The sequence below is a fragment of the Citrus clementina genome, unplaced genomic scaffold (assembly GCF_000493195.1).
Source record: "Citrus clementina cultivar Clemenules unplaced genomic scaffold, Citrus_clementina_v1.0 scaffold_5, whole genome shotgun sequence".
NCBI lineage: Eukaryota > Viridiplantae > Streptophyta > Magnoliopsida > Sapindales > Rutaceae > Citrus > Citrus x clementina.
Window position 1 is genome coordinate 26,166,179 of NW_006262201.1, and position 17,009 is coordinate 26,183,187.

The 17,009-nt window shown below is 32.0% G+C and overlaps 2 protein-coding genes across 2 annotated transcripts; both read left to right on the top strand.

Moving 5' to 3' along the window:
* Window positions 1-2,121: 2,121 nt before the first annotated feature.
* LOC18042530 lies at window positions 2,122-5,225 on the top strand. Its single transcript, XM_006432597.2, has 3 exons — window positions 2,122-2,428; window positions 2,528-2,719; window positions 4,786-5,225. Exons 1-3 carry the CDS (start codon window positions 2,363-2,365, stop codon window positions 4,993-4,995), a joined length of 468 nt encoding a protein of 155 aa, XP_006432660.1. The 5' UTR covers window positions 2,122-2,362; the 3' UTR covers window positions 4,996-5,225.
* A 4,023-nt stretch (window positions 5,226-9,248) lies between these two features.
* LOC18042532 (26S proteasome non-ATPase regulatory subunit 13 homolog B) lies at window positions 9,249-15,225 on the top strand. The gene is made up of 6 exons (XM_006432599.2): window positions 9,249-9,560; window positions 10,935-11,381; window positions 12,910-12,990; window positions 13,665-13,861; window positions 13,949-14,048; window positions 14,739-15,225. The coding sequence occupies exons 1-6, from the start codon at window positions 9,411-9,413 to the stop codon at window positions 14,922-14,924; spliced, it is 1,161 nt and encodes a 386-aa protein (XP_006432662.1). The 5' UTR covers window positions 9,249-9,410; the 3' UTR covers window positions 14,925-15,225.
* The last annotated feature ends 1,784 nt before the right edge of the window (window positions 15,226-17,009 follow it).

Below are 17,009 nucleotides of genomic sequence, written 5' to 3' on the forward strand. Positions count from 1 at the left end.
ATTCCCGCGAGGTGGCAAATTTTGTTAATAACAAGTAGAGCAACATGAGAGAAATCGTTTGGGTTGTGTAAGAAATTCATAACTTCATGAAGGGTTTCAATCAAATTAAAATCCAGTATATACCTAGATCCTATTATGCAATTGCTCACTTTCAAAACTAAGCTAGCTTTGGAGAGATGCAAGAATGTTGTATCGATGGGTAATGGATGGGTTTATACCCTTCTGAACTGATGTACTTATTTGCTTCGTTGAGTTAGTAGAATGTTTAACTTTCCTTTTAAAAAAAAAAAAAGAAAATATAAAGCGATTTTGTCGGTGAGTTGAAAATGGAAGAAAAATAAGGATTGCCGAACGCATTTTACCCTTTCCTTTTCAAATTCAACTATAGAGGTGGTTTTTTCGACATCAACAATTATTACCACTAAAGGAAAAAAGAGATGAGGATTCAAATACATGCTGATGCATGATAATTATTAATTACATCCAATATTTTGATCTTGCAAAAATATTAAATTCATATAAATTTATTCCAATCTTAAGCAAGTTTGATTGTCAGGACTAGTTAATTAGTCCAAAAAATTTTATCCAAAAGAAATGGGACAATTAATTCTTATTTCAACTTGGGTTTAAGTAGGGTAAAATCTCTTTTATCACTCTTTTCATTTTTATTTAAACTAATATTCATATAAATAAAAAATTAATTTTGTAATTTATTTAAACTAAGATTTTATATTATATTAAATATCAAAATTTTAATTTAATGATTTATTTACACTAATATTTAATACAAGATTAAAATAAAAATTTATTTACAAAATGATAAATATTAAATTCGACAATTAATAATATAAATTTAAATTAATGAACAAGCGAAAAATGCACAGACGTAGTTGTTTTTGTTAATGAAGTTCATCAAACAGTTACCTAACAAAACGGCTGGTGGAGGTGGGGCCCACCCATCCCCATTGACGGCAAACATGACACGTGCGTCCAACCTCTCAAACCAACACATGTCATCGATCAACCGAAGCCACCAGCTTTGAAGCCGACTTTTGGCCTTTTACCTTAAGCAACCAATTAATTGGCTTCACTTTGTTTATTAGTTTTCATCTTGCAACTTGCTCACTCTTAGATTTGTTTCTATAATTAAACTAATTCATCTCTTCGTTAGTGGATTTTTGTCAACACTCAACCGGTCCTTTTCTTCTCGTTAAAGTCATTTCACTGTTCACTTCAAAAGTCTAATTATAATTCAATTATAAGTAACTACAACATGTAATTAATTTTTTATTAATAATTGGATATGATCATCTACATCTACTAACTTTTTATATTTTATTAAATAATCGAATACAGGGCTTAAGTGATCAACCAATTTCAAAAAATATTTTTGGATAATAACTTTCCAATCCCTAAATTTTTACAAAAGCACAATTAAATACACAATGTTAGTTTATATGTAGTTATCTACGGTTAGATTTCACTAAAAATATGTTAAAATAGAGGTGATAATTTGAGTTAAAATGTCATGTCTTATTTGTGTTTTATTACATTTAAATTGACATAAAGATTCGATCCATTTATTGATTACGATAAGAACTTCAAATACTAATTTATCTATTTATTAATTGTGTCATATTTATTTTACTTATTTAACATAAATCTTTATAATTTTCTAAAATTTATCATGTTTAGCACGTTTTTAATATATTTTCTAAAATATTTATAGTACTCTACACCAATAAATTTCAAATATATAACAAACATAAGAATGAATCAACACAATATAAAAATAAAAAATTAATTGTATAATATACTAGTTTGGATGTCGAGAACTCTAAATCTAAAAATAAATAAGTGAAAAAAATTTGATATGATTAATCGTATCATTTTAGTTCAATTTAGACTTGCTAAATAGTGTCTTATTCGTCTCGAACATTGACACTTCCAAGAAAATCAATTATTTAAATATTATCCTTAAAATTTTTGGAAAAAAAAAATCTCAAATTAACTGAATTTGAATAGAATATGACGGTAGAAATCCTCATGAAAAATATTACAAAATATATCTTTACATGTAATGCTACGAAACCACGGGGACCAGATGATAACACCATGAAAGATATATTAAAAAATTGACAGAATCTGTATGCAGGCAAAACCCAATACGCCAAGCAAGAGAAGCCACCGCTTTAGATTACAGCTTCCCCTGTCTCTGCCCTTATCATCTTGGACGTGACAGACGTTTATTGGACGATCAAAATAATATGAAGAAGACTTTTTCGATACAGATACAAATACAGTAGTGAGAGAGTCAAAGGAGTTTTTAAAGTTATTAAGGATCAGTGACAGAGGAGACAACATGGTGGGTATTTTCTCAAGATTCTCTGTGGGGAGAGCTGGCCATCGACGAACTCAAAGTGCCCTTGTAAGCACACAGACTCTGTCTCTCTCTGTCTTTTTATTATTCTTTTTTTTTTCAATAAGATTGAGAGTTAAGTCTATTTTTTATTTGTGCAATATGTAGGATGAAAGAGAAGTGTTGCCACCAAATCCTGCGGTTACAGGTGCAGTTCCTGGGACTGCAACAACAGCTGCAGCTGCAGGTGCTCATGGGATTCAAGCAGCAGTGGAGTTTAAGCCAGTTGAACACCCTATTGAACCTCTTGATAATGATCTCCCAATTCAATGCCCTCTTCCAGAACCCTCTATTCTCAATGTAAGTTTGAAGAATCTTGTTTGTTCTTTCGAGATTCTATAACCGTGTGTTCATATGTGATTTATTTTCTCAATGGATCTGCAAACGTCTTGTGTGTATTTAAATGTCAAACATTGTGTGGTCAATTGTGATAATAACCATTGATACACAATGTAAACCAATCTTTCTTTATTCTTTTCTTGGTCTGTCTACGACTGAAGCTAACTTGTATGGCGTACCTGGACCCATGATGTTTCATCTGTATGCCGTGTTTTGTGCGTTCAGCTATCATCATTGGATTATTTATGCTCAAACCTGATTTTCCTGTTTATCCTTTCCACTATTCTTTAGCATGATAGAATTTTCAATGTTACTTGAATTGAATCCGTTCTGATTTGAGAGTAAAGCATAATAAGAGCTTTTGCCTGTTGGGTTTACAGAATAGTAATCATTTTGTAATTTCCAAAGCTGTTTTTGAGAAGAAATTTGATCTTTCAAAATGGATGTAATTTGATCTTTCAAAATGGCCATTTCATCGTTTACTCAGATAGGTGCCAGATTATAGAGGTTTCAGACTTGTGTAGATTCGTTTCTAATAGTTGATATCATTAGCATGAATTCAGCAAAGTACTCTGGATGGTTCACAGTATTTTGTGTCATATTCTATCCTTTAACATGAACCGGGATTGGGCCAGTTGGGTTCAGATTAGTTTTACTGACTTTTTATATAATACAAATTTTAGAGGATAAAGAAAAATGAAAAATTTTGAATAGTGATGATTGCTCTAAACTGAAAAGAAAGGAAAGGACACAGATTGGAATGTTGTCAGCATATAGGGATATAACTTGTACAGCCATCAGGTTTTCACATGTCTCTATGGCTTATATCTTGTGCTGTTTAATCTGAAATAGCTCTCTCTCATGAGCTATTTCAACTTCTTAATTGCAACTTCTTAGGGTAGGGTCTGTGATTCATGATGTCAATCACTGCAGATCCCTGGTTGTCTGTGTGGAACTTAAGCACACCAGACAAGGTATTGCCAATATGAGAGAACAGATTAATTTCAACATGGAGCAGTCAGAGATATTATTGTGGTTAACTATGACAATCTAAGATTGTCATTTCCATTATACATAGTTTGCTTCTTAAAAGGATAGGCTCATGAAGCCAAAGATGCTTATTGACTTCCATTCCTATGTCTATCTATTAAGAAGCTGAATTGCAAGAATGTCTCTTCAGCTTTATAACCTAAATGGGTAAGAATCATATGATTCTATTATCCTTCTCTCCATGTATGTGATACAAAATTTGTTGATAAGTGATTTTATCTGGTTACCATGGCATAATAGGGATTTTCTACATATTAACTTTCTTGTAGGAAGAGAGTCCCAATTATTCAGATCATCAGATATCAAATTGCATTTTCACTGCTGCTTATGGTTCAATGATGATGTGAAGTGATTTTAGTTGATGACAAATCCCAAATGGCTGATTGTGTATTTGTCTACTTAAGTTTCTTCACCATACCTCTGTCCCTCCCTTAGCAGTCTATGAGATGTAAATAACTGGGTCAGAGTATGTATGATTGATGATGCTGTATTTGATGAAGCTTTGTCATGTTAGAGGTCACCCCTTTTTTGTTGGCAATGAAATCACTGCATGATAAGTGTGTGTGTGTGTGTATTTGGATTGATTAAAAGTTGAAATAGACCACACTGGTATTACTGTTTGATAAGTTCTCTTTTTGGCTGCAAAAGCGGAATGCAAGTTGGAAATATGGTATGAACAAAATTATCAATGTTACAATAGTGGAAAGGGGTATGTAAATCATACTGTTTGAATACTAAATTACTTTGGATGGACCAGAGAATATGGCTTTTGTTGAAACTCAACAGTCGGATGAGATACGTTTGGTAACCAGTCGTACATGATGCTTGCTTACAAGTGGAGTGGGTTTTCTACGCATTTTGTTGTGGATGGGACTGTGTTCATAGAGGGCTTACTTCTTTCTGTTCTCACATCTATTGTTCTTTTGGGTGATAACCGTTAAATTTATGATTCTGATAATGAGATTTTATTTTAATAGGATGGAAGAATATGGAAGGAGCGAGTATCAGCAGGCATGAGAAGGAGAGCCGACTTACCAGTTATGAAAGAAGGAGGAGCCCTTGAATCTGAAGCTGTGGGTACAAAACCACCCCCAAATAGACCTAATCGCTTGATTCTACCATCTCTTAGCGCTCCTGAACACAATTTACTAAAGCTACTCGAAGAATGTAATGCTTCTGGGATCTGAAACTTGTTACTGATTCAGCATGGAATTCATCATTACATACTCTTCGTGTTCTTTTTCTCTTATTTTCCCGTTGTGTATACTCACTCATTTGGATTTATAAAGTTTTTGATCAATCATAGTAAAAGCGTATATATATGTAATATGTAATAAATCAAATCACAGCTTCCTTGAAATTTGATCAGTGTGGTTGGGCCGGCAATTGCTGTTATTATTTCTAAGCACTTTCTTGTCAAGATCATTGTGGTAACTGATTGTGTGAGTTAAGAATTTACATGACTGGACATTCTTGTCATATTTTCTAATGAAACTGGATAGGATTAAGCGATGTGATAGCAGATGCTGTGTAACCTAACAAATTTGAATGTGAAAGTTCAGAACCTGAAAATTTTGGTGATGAAAATGACCTGGATGGTGGAGTATAAGATCAAGTTTGTTGTTGTTTCAACAAATAGTATGAGAGACACACAGATATAATCAAAATTCCAAGAGACTAAAGAAAGTTGTAGTTATTTCAATGAATATAATGAGAGGCACACAGAAACATCACAATTACTTATTAACATATGAAAATGAAAGGGCTATTTATCTATCTACACTGGCAACTTGGGAACTTCAAATGGGTGCTCTTCTGCTGCTGTGGGATCAACAAGGTGTTTCCGAGGCCCCCGAAAGCTGCCGTGATTCATCTGTGGTTTGTGCTGCCAGACATGGTTTGCTCCAGCGACTGCACGAACTCCAACCACTGCAGCAGCTGCTTCAGAATGATGAACTGTTATGGAGGAGATGAGAATGAGGGAGATAAGAGCAAGAAATGGATAAAACAAGGCCTTCATTATGAGAAGCTTTGGAGTTGTGCTATTCCGTGTAGTGTGGACAACAATGAGTTGATATATAAACTAAAAAAGTCATGTAGAGTGAACTTTTTAACTTTGCTTTGCTTGGAAGTCACAAGGGAATGATTTTTCCACCACCCACCCCAATTCCATGTGGAGTAGTGATACTGCAATGTTTTGGTGGCTTTGGTTTTGTTGGTGGGGTTGGCATATGAAAGATTCAAATACATGACCATACGGGCAAAATATATTATAAGGTATAAAATTAACATGCTTTTTAAGTAATGATTGCTTAGGCCTACTACTTAAATGGGATATGTGATTAATAATGTAAGAGCTGTACACTCACATACAAAAGTCATAACAAAATAAATTAAGGGATTGATAATTGATATGGTTGTCCATTAATTATCACAAGGGTCTTATAATAATTATTATCATTATTGTAATTATGTTAGAATTTATTGAGTTTACAATCATTAGTCTACTGGAACCTTTTAAATCATATTTGTGATGGCGCATTCTGGATTTTTAGGCCCAAAAAATTAGCTAGATCTATGTCTAAATATTTAGAAGAAAATCAACTTCCAAAACACTTACTTGAGCACTCAACTCCTCAACTTTAAGAATAAGGGAAGGAGGTGACCACCACTCAAACAAGAGGTGATTTACATTTTGAGTGAAACTATTGACACCCCTTTATAATCCTTATGAAACCTCACTTAGATAAAATTACATTTAAGAATAAATATTAATCTAATTAAACATTCTTAGTTTTTTTCCTTGCAAATTATTTGCATTAATAATCAATCCATTTTTTTCTTTACCCGTCTCTTCCTATCTAACCAAAATTAAATTGCACCTATTTATAATAATCTATAATTCTTTTCCTATTCTTACTGATTAAACTTTTTTTACTTAAGATTACTTTTAAATTATTATTTAAAGTATGTTTAATTTATGGATGGCAATGGGGCAGATATGGGTTGGATCTACTCTGCTCCAGATCCAAATCCATAATAAAAATCAAGATCCGTATCTGCTCCATATCCGTTATGAATCCATATTTTTCGCTCCATATCCAGATCCAAAAAAGAAATAAATATCTATATCTGCTCCAAATCCGAAAAAAAATTAAAATCCAAATCTGCTCTAGATCCGTCATGAATTCTAAAATTCCGTAATAAAAAAGTAATAATTTTTTAGATTGAAAATTGAAGGCTAAAATGTATTGATAATAAATAAATTATATAATTTTTCTCAAAAATATAATAAATATTGTAGCTTATACTTCTACACCAAAACAACAAATAAGAAAGATAATAAAATATCATTAAGAAGTAATTGCAGGAGTAAGATCAATCTAATATTCTAATGTCTCATTCATCATTCTAATATCCACGATACACCTACCCTCATTCCTACAACATTAGATAATGACATATAAATTAAATATGATTTATATTCAGTCCTTTATTATTTTTATTATGACCATATTTGACTAAATATATGAATAACTATATTCCTTAAAAATTATTTGGCCAATATGATAAAATAAATTATCAGGTTATATTACTTGGATTGTAATTTGAATATTGCATGTACATGCTTTGAGGCTGGCTGACCTTTAAATTTACAAAACTAACCTTTAAGTTTTAAGAGTTTAAATACATGGTAAATACTACTAATATGCTATGAATAAAATTTATTATCATTATCATTCTACAATTATTAAGAAACTTTTAAAATAAAATAAAATTAAAAGATGAGTGGATATGGATATGGATTTAGATATTAAGATAGATCCATATCTGCTCCAGATCCGTCTTAGATCCGCACATCAATATCCAAATCCGATCCAAATTCATTTTAAACTGATCCAAATCCGATCCGATTGGATTTGGATCACATGGATCTTGGATCAAATCCAATCCATTGCCATCCCTAGTTTAATTTAACTCAATGATTGATATTAAAAAATTAATTAACCAAAAAAAAATTAATTTTTGGGTAGGGTAACAATAAGATTGTAAAAGAAAAGAGAGAAAAAAAATAGAGTACTACTTTGAATTTTAACGATAAAAAAATTAAGTTAAAAATAGAAGAGTGATTTATTTTTTAAAGGACATTTTTTAAATTATGGTATATTTAATTCTTGTTTCAGGAAATAGGAATGAATTTCATTCCTCATTGTTAGTGTTTACTTACCAAAAGTATAATAGAATGAGAAAGAATTTTAGGTGGGATCCACAAATTTGAGAATGAAAATTGAGAATCACATTCCAATAAGGAAGGTGAGCATGAAAATGAAAAATAAATTGACATTTTTATCTTTAAACAAAATCAAAAATTCCTTTTTTGCCTCATTAAAATTTTAAAACATAATCGCTATAGATATGACTAAAATAATCATAATAGTAATAGCAATATTATAATTAGTTTATTCATATTAATAATGATAATAATGGTAATCATATTTATAATAAGAATATTTACTTTTTATTTTGTTAGTGTACAAATAACTAAGGGCATTTTAGTAACCTGTAACAATACATTGTAATTATAAAAGAAAGTAAATACATTAATGATAATACAGCTCATATCAATTCTGATTCCTTCAGTTTAAGTTAACAACTTATTTTATATCTTATTCCTCATTCTAATTTCGGTTCATTTTGATTTCAATTTATTCCGATAAGTAAGAATAATCGAAATAGGCGTTTTATGAGAAGATTTAAAGAGTGCCAATTAGAGTTGGTAATTTGTGATATTGTGTCGTGTCAAATTTAAGCTAATATGAATACAAACTCATTAATTAATGTCTTGAGATATCAAAGCAAAGGTTAATCTATTTATTAATCGTGTCAAATCGTATTTACTCATTTAACACATTCAATACAATTAAAAAATAAAAATATAATTTAAAATATGGCAAATATGTCAATATTATTATTAAATAAGTTAAAAATTGGTTTTCTAACATAAATAACTTTATGGTGCTACGAATATGACACAAATATTTAATTAGTATTAAGTATATACATTAGTTGTTTCTTTTAATAATATTACCACATATTAAAAGATAATCGTATCAAAAATAGATAAATGTATTGAAGTGGTTCAGCATGGATACGACATATGTCTGTTTATTACTGGTGTTTGTTTATGTCAATACGAATTCAAAAAGTTATGTGTATCCGTATCATGTAATCATTTCAGACCCACGTTACCACCTCTAGAGCCAGTAGTCTGACTCTTGCATTTTTATGTGTATGAGGCCACGGGGAACTGGCAAAGCCCAAGAAATGAACAGAATCGGGTTTGAGCCTAAGCCTATGACCAACTTTTAAACCGGGGCTGGACATAACGGCGGAAGCATACCCATTTAGGATGGGTTCGGGTTCTGAATTTTAATTTTATTCAAAATTACATAAAATTCTTTTCTTTTGGTTCAAGAAAAGCGACATAAAAAAGGCACAACGAGAAACTGAGAGAGAAGGGTTTTTGAGATTGCTCTGATATTATAATAAATAAAGAGAAAAAAATCATATTTTTCTCTAAATCTTGCACTGTCGCTTCGCCATGGCAGCTCTTCAGTACTTGGAATCTTTGCGAAACGACCATCCGGAGCTGGGCGAGTGGTACAATGCTTTGGCAGATCTGTACCAGAAGAAGCTGTGGCACCAGCTCACCCTCAAGCTCGAACAGTTCGTCGCTCACGCCGTCTTTCAGGTCACAACTTCTATTTTCTCCAATTTTGGTTTCCTAGATCTTGAGGCGGTTGTTGAGTTTTATGTCCAATTTTCGGTTAGGGTTTTTAATTGGGCATTTGGGGTTTTTCAAATTCTTAAATTATAACTACAATTTATGTGAGTTCTAGGGCTTTCTCAAGTTGAATTTAGGGGAAATATAATATGGTTTGATATTCTAAGGAACCTATTAGATTGTATGTCTTATAAAGAGCTGCTTGGTGGTTTTGAACTTTAGTATTTCAGAGCATACGGAACAAATTCAAATTGCTTAAGTGTTTGTGGCCACTGAATTTTGGGTCTACAGATGATAAATAAAGGTTGACTGATTGTTAAATGTGTATTCAAGTTTTAAGGCTATTAGGTTCTTCAGAAAATGAAGATTTAATTCAACTTTATGCAGTTGAAGGATACCTGGCTTGAGTGTGAAATTGTCTTGGGTCAGGTTTTGGTCCAATGGATGTTTTGTTTATATAAATGCGACAATAAGTTTTGAAAATTTTTCTTGATGTTGAGTTTTGTATAGAGTAAGATATTAAATGAGTGAGGTTGTTCTCCTTGGATTAAGCTACTTATAGTCCTAGTGTAATTCGTAAAGGAGGAGTTATTTCGTTTAAATAACTAAATTTAATAATTCAGCTTTTTCCAGTTTCATTAAGGGAGTTATAACTTTTTGTACAGAATTTTATTTTATTTTTCTGGTTGATTATAATATCAATGATATTTAGTGCAAGATATATGGAAACTAATCTATGCAAACATGACAATGACATAATTGGAGCCCTTTTATCTGAATGACGTAGGCGTCAAAATTCAAATCAAATGAGGCTAATTTCCTTTTTTCTAGCTCAGGAAATATACTACAGGTGACATAACCATTTATTCTTTTGGTTCTGATAATGGGACCATGTACTGGAGATCATATGATTGGCTTATTTGGACTCTAGTAGCCAATGCAGGGAAACTACCATAGGTGGCGCTTTTTGGAGCATCTGATCTATTACAGATCTCCAAGTTTTCATATGCATTTTAGTATTCTTGGACTGCACTTTATGATTTATATACCCTGGTCACTTCATCCAAAAATGTGGGACTGCTATATCTCTCAGATCTTTTGTTGAAATCAATTTATACATGGACCACTTATTAATTTTCTGTTTCATGTCTATCAAGTGTCATGATCTGATGCTGAACATTTGTGTGTTTATTTGTGTGATTCGTCTTTTACTTGGATTGTGATGTGATCTATTGGTTTGCTTTGCTCTGTTCCCTTCATTTTACTTCATTTTAATTTCATTTGGCAATTTTTGATAGGCAATTAGCGTTTTTGGTGATATGTTTTCGTTTTAAGTTTCAGGCTGGTGATGCTCTGATTCAGTTGTACCACAACTTCATAACTGATTTTGAGACAAAGATCAATCTTCTCAAGCTTGCACATTTTGCTGTTATAGTTTCTCGGCAGTATCCTGAGAAGCAAGCTGCAATTAGTTATCTTGAGGGTGTGATTGAAAAACTCCGAGCAACTAATGAGCAGCGTAAAGAAGAGCCAATCCTTTACATTAAGATGCAAATAGCCATGTTCAAACTTGAGCAAGGAGATAGAAAGGAGTGCAAAAAACTTCTCGAAGATGGAAAGAGTACACTTGACAGCATGACTGACATTGATCCATCTGTGTATGCCAACTATTATTGGGTGTCATCTCAGTACCATAAATTTCACCAGGAATTTGCAGAGTTCTACAAATGTGCTCTTCTTTATCTGGCATACACATCTGTGGAGTCTCTCTCAGATTCATTCAAGCTGGTATGTGCTTTTATTTCTGTTGAGTGTTGCTAGAGAAGCGCGATGCCTTCTTTAATACTTTTATTTCTGTTGAGCGTTGTTACAATTCACTTTGTCTGGTCATGTTGAATTTCTTGTTGTGATATTGCATGCTGTTATTTCCTGATTTTGAGCGTTATTAGTTTGTTCAAGATTTTGCCTTTCTTGTTTCTATAATCCTTTCTCTATTTATTCTTTTGATTTCTGAAATGACATTTACTCTGAGCAATAAAATGTTTTCTGCTAGCTCTGCCAAATTACTGATTCAGTATTCTCCATGCTAACACAAATGATTATGATTAGGAAGAACTTGGTTCAATTAGTTTGTAACATCAGATGATGATAGCAGCCCTTGCCTTGTTTTAGACTTCTTTAGGAATTCAAACTTTTCACCTTCAATTGTTGAAGTTGGTGAAGTTAGGAGAAGACATATAGGCCTAAGTTTAAAATTGCGTAGGAGTTTGAAAATTGTTTTCAGTTTATGCCATTAAGGAGTCATGGTATTAGTTCTTATGTGGTTAAGAGTGTTCATTGTTAACACAATTTACAGTTTCTTACTAAAAAGAAAAAAAGTGTTACTTTTGATGCTGACCAGGAGGAAGATGTTAGAATGACATCACCTAGTTGTCTTAAACCCTAGGATGATAATTGGTGAAACAGGAGATGTGTAAAGTAGGATCTGTAGGTGCTTCAATCCTTCTTCTTTTTCTTTTTTTTAAGTCCTTGAAATCTTCAAACCAAACTGGTAGCAGTTTTATAGGATTTTCTTCTTTAAGGGGCTAATTTGATGGAAGTGGTGCCCAATTCAGATGGGTGATTTAGCATGCTATACTTCAGGTTCCACATCCCTTTTCAATGATGATACTGGTGAGTTTTTATGCTGGAGAATTGAGATTTAGAATGCTAATAAATAGAAAGATTTGATTGGAGCCCATAGTATGGCTAAAGAAAAATAATATAGAGGCTGAGGGAGGAGTACTCTGCAATAACCTGTCTACATGATTGGCACTTCATTAGCTTAGAGTTCAAACCCTCGAGACATAACCAGTTGAAAGAGCAGGAATGACTATTTCCTGCTCAGAGTAGTTGTTGTTAGGCAAGCATGGTTCAGCTTGTTACACTGGAAAATAACGAGGGTATGTTTAATTTCAAAAGAGGAATTGCTTCAGTTATTAAAATTTCTTGTATTTTGACTATTGTATGGATGGTTATAGACTTATAGCAGAATTTACTTTGAAAAACTGCTAAACATAATGGAGTTATTTTATTTTATTTTATTTTCAATGTAGTCTTTCAGAGAATACAAAAAGTTTGAACATGAATGAATATTTAGTTGATCATATGGTAGCAATAAATGCAAAATGTAATTGTGTTTCAATTGTATTTTCTGAACAACAACCTTTTTGGCATTGTTTGTTTTGTAATCACTGATATTAATGGTTACACGGTACTTTGCTTTATTCATCATCATGCAATTTTAACATTTTAATGCTATTATAACTTATTTTAGGATTTGGCATTTGATCTCTCCCTTTCTGCACTGCTGGGAGATAACATCTACAACTTTGGGGAACTGCTCGCACACCCTATTGTAAGAATACCTTCTCTAAAGATGTTGGTTTTTCGTGCAGTTTTCCTTTTCATTTGTTACTGTTTTACTTAGATGAGAATCATATTCGGCTGCAATTTTGGTCTCTCAACCAACGTAAGTAGATGGCATTGAACGATCACTTCACGTAATGTTGCTTGTGCATTCTCAAACTTCTCAGCAGTTTATTTTATTTATTTGAAATTTTAAAAAGTTGCTGTAATGCCATTGTTGGTTGTCAACTTGCACACACAGTATGACTGATGTCGATGTGTTTTTTAAGTTTTATACTCATAAATGTGAACCACGATATATATGTACACATTATTATATAGGTACAGATTGGTAAATATAGTTCTTACGATGTCCTGTTTCTGGGCTGATTGGTTGTCCTATTTGTTTCATTGTGGGTACTTTTTTCTTTTTTTTTTTTTTACTTTGCGCCCGGGGGCAGGGGGGGGGGGGGTTTGGGGGGTTGTTTGAGGCCTAGTGGCTAGTGCTTTTATGATTGTCTAGAGACAACATTGCCAAAATTTGTTAACGCAGCTGCACAAGAAAAAGAGAATTGTTATCACGGAATTACTTTACATTTCTGATAATCATTTTGTGGTGCTTTGGGGTGATTTCCATAATCTTTATTGTTGTGCTTGAGATGACGCTTTCAACTGTTTTTACAGATAAATAGTCTTACAGGAACAAAGGTCGAGTGGCTTTACTATATTCTCCAGGCATTCAACTCTGGTGACTTAGTTCGCTATCAAGAATTATGCCGTGTACACAATGCTGCTCTGAGAGCTCAACCAGCACTAGTTGAGAACGAGAAGAAGCTATTGGAAAAGATTAACATTCTCTGCCTGATGGAAATCATCTTTAGGTATTTATCATTTTAGCTTTTTTTGGTATATTTAATAATTTCAGTATGCTTTGTTACTGACCTGAATCGACATGCCTTTCCTTCTAGCCGGCCTTCTGAGGACCGAACTATTCCATTAAGCATCATTGCAGAGCGCACAAAACTTTCTATTGAGGATGTTGAGCATCTTCTCATGAAGTCTCTCTCTGTAAGTCCCTTTATTTTTTACATGCATACAATTATTCTAGTCTTTGGAGAAGCACCCTCTTTGATTGGCAACTAAAGTACCTTGAACTCCTTGTTCGTCTTGATGTGGCCTATGATTATGATTTCCATTTAATATTATTTATAGGTTAATGAGAAATGATCTGTTGGTGACGAATTCATCTGACATGACACCAGATTTTAAAATGCTCAGTTTAAGCCCGTGTAAAACATATCATATTTTAAGTTGTCTTATAATTCCTCATTAGCAACTTGATTACTGCTATTTTGCACTTATAAGATCTATCAATATCAAGTTCAGTTACAATTAGGGTAATGACTTATCTTGTCTGAAGAATTTGAGCAACACTCGAATTAATGATTGTACTTTTGACTCATTTATGAAGGGATTATAATTTTTCCCAAGTTTGCTATTGGTATGTAGTTATAGAACTTCTTATTTGATGTGCCGCGTGAGAATAAACTTGGTAATTAATTATATTGCCTATTCTAGACATGTCGTGTATATATCTTAAAAATCTATTCAAAGCTTATATATTAAATGGTTTAAATACTGGGAAAATTTTGCCATTAGTTTTTTTTATAAAAATAAATAGAAATTCTTTATGTGCAATCTATTGTCTTTGAAGTTTGTGCATTCAATGATTTAAAGAATGGGATAATGTTGCCGCAGGTTCACCTCATAGAGGGTATAATTGATCAAGTTGAGGGCACGGTACATGTGTCCTGGGTGCAACCAAGAGTTTTGGGAATCCCCCAGATCAAATCCTTGCGTGATCGGCTGGACAGTTGGTTGGGCAAAGTACATACTGCTTTGTTATCCATCGAAGCTGAAACACCCGATCTTGTTGCATCATGATTTATTTTTATTTTTTTTTCCTTCTGTGTTTTCCTTTCTGCTCCTTGTAACAATGTCTTTTGAGAAAACGAAATGAAAACATGACAATGGCGGCAAAGAGGAGGTAGAGACGGTAGTTTGAAATTACTAGGTCACTCAGAGCCAACTTTGTATGCAAATCCTTTAATTGTTGCTTTACCCCTTTTTCGTGAATCATTTTTTTTCTGAAAGGAACAGCTCATGTGCTTTCCTTCAATTTAGTGTCATTGTTATGGTAGTTTCTTTTTTAGACCACTTGAAAATTGATAATGGCTTTTCACTATTTAAAATTGAAGTGATTATCGAACTATTTATATGAGAATTTTTTTACGTACAATCAAAATTGAGAAAGTGAAATCTACATTAATTCCCAGCGACGGCAGCAATTGTGTCATTGTGTGTGGTCCAATGGGCCTCTACTACGTGGAATGTAGGCCCAGCTTGGTACTTAAGGTACTGTATCTGTCTGCCTGCATATCGTCAAATGGTTGAAAAAAGTTTAATAAATTTGATAAGAGTAATGCTAAAGATGAGAAAGATGAGAAAGATGAGAGAAAGACAGAGAAATGCTAAAGAGAAAAATTCTGTGTTAGAAAAGTAGAAAAGTTATTAGCCAGCAACACAAAATAAAGAATAAAGTGAGAGAGTAGTATATTATAGAATAATTTTATTTATTTTAATTATATATAAAATAAAGAGATAAGTTCTCCTTTTATAGTTACATAATTACTCTATAAAATTAATGAAAATATTATGGATCATAATTTATTGTGAGATGGTGAAAGTTATAAAAAAATAAAAAATTACTAGTGAAAGATAATAAGGAGATTAAAAGATATATGTTATGAACATCCACATTTATTTTAATAAATTCATAACACTTTAGCATGTTTCATTTGATAATCTTTTTCTGGCCACAAGCCACAGCAGTGGAATGTACAGGTCAAAAGTTGCCGATACCCAAACACTTTGCAGTTTCTGGTCTTCTTAATCTACTCATTTATTTTATTTTATTGATTATTGCATTAATTGTTGAATTTAGTAAATTAATTATATTTGGTGTTAGATTACACGTCAATTATTTTTTTTCCCCCAAAAAAAAAAAGTTATCCCCAATCTTATGCTGAAGCTACATATTGCCCCCGGCCCTTGCTCAGTCAATTAATTTTTCTTCGGAATTTCTCAATTTCAGCCAAATTTATTTGCCCTTCGTGGGTTTTTCATCTATTTTCAAGCAAAAATTCTTACATTAAAAGGGTTATCTGTTTTTTTATTTAATAATTTAATTGATTTAATTTCAATAAGATAAGTTATTAAGTCTCTTTGTTTTTCAAGTTTAATAAAAAATTTCAGTCATTAAGTTATTAAATCATTTTTTAACTTTTTTGTTTAATCCAAAAAGTTTAAGTTATATCATTAAAAGATATTCTCCAAAATATCCATATCTAATTAATTCATTTTCATTCTTAAATAAAAATTTAATAATTAGTATTATTACTCATCTCTATAACTTGTGATAATATCGTGGAAGATTATTATTATTTTATCTTTTTATTTTCTTCAAATTAGCATTTTTATTTCATAACTTTTTTATAAAATTTTTCCATATAAAAACATCATGAACTACAATAAAATTAATTAGCGTATATTAATTTAGAATATAAAAAGTTGTATTCAATTGAACACGATTTATACTATGATAATATATTATCTTATTTAAGTTCTTTAGGATGTTTATTATTTGTTTAACATTTATAATTTGTAAAAGCACAAATGTAAAAAATATAATTTTTAGATCTTTTAAGGAGTCCAGCTATGGTGCAACTGCGGTATCGTACCACAGCTGCACCTAGCCATTAGATTTAGGTATAGTGACAACAGTGGGCTGCATCTAATGGTTGGGTGCAGCTGTAGTACGGTACCATAATTGTACCTTAGTTTTACCCTCTTTTAAGTTACAAAATAAACAACTTAATATTTATTTTTAACAACTCAAAATAATTCAAGTCTAATTAGATTTCAGACCACTAAAAAAAAAATAAAAGAAAAAAACCTGCTACCTAAGAC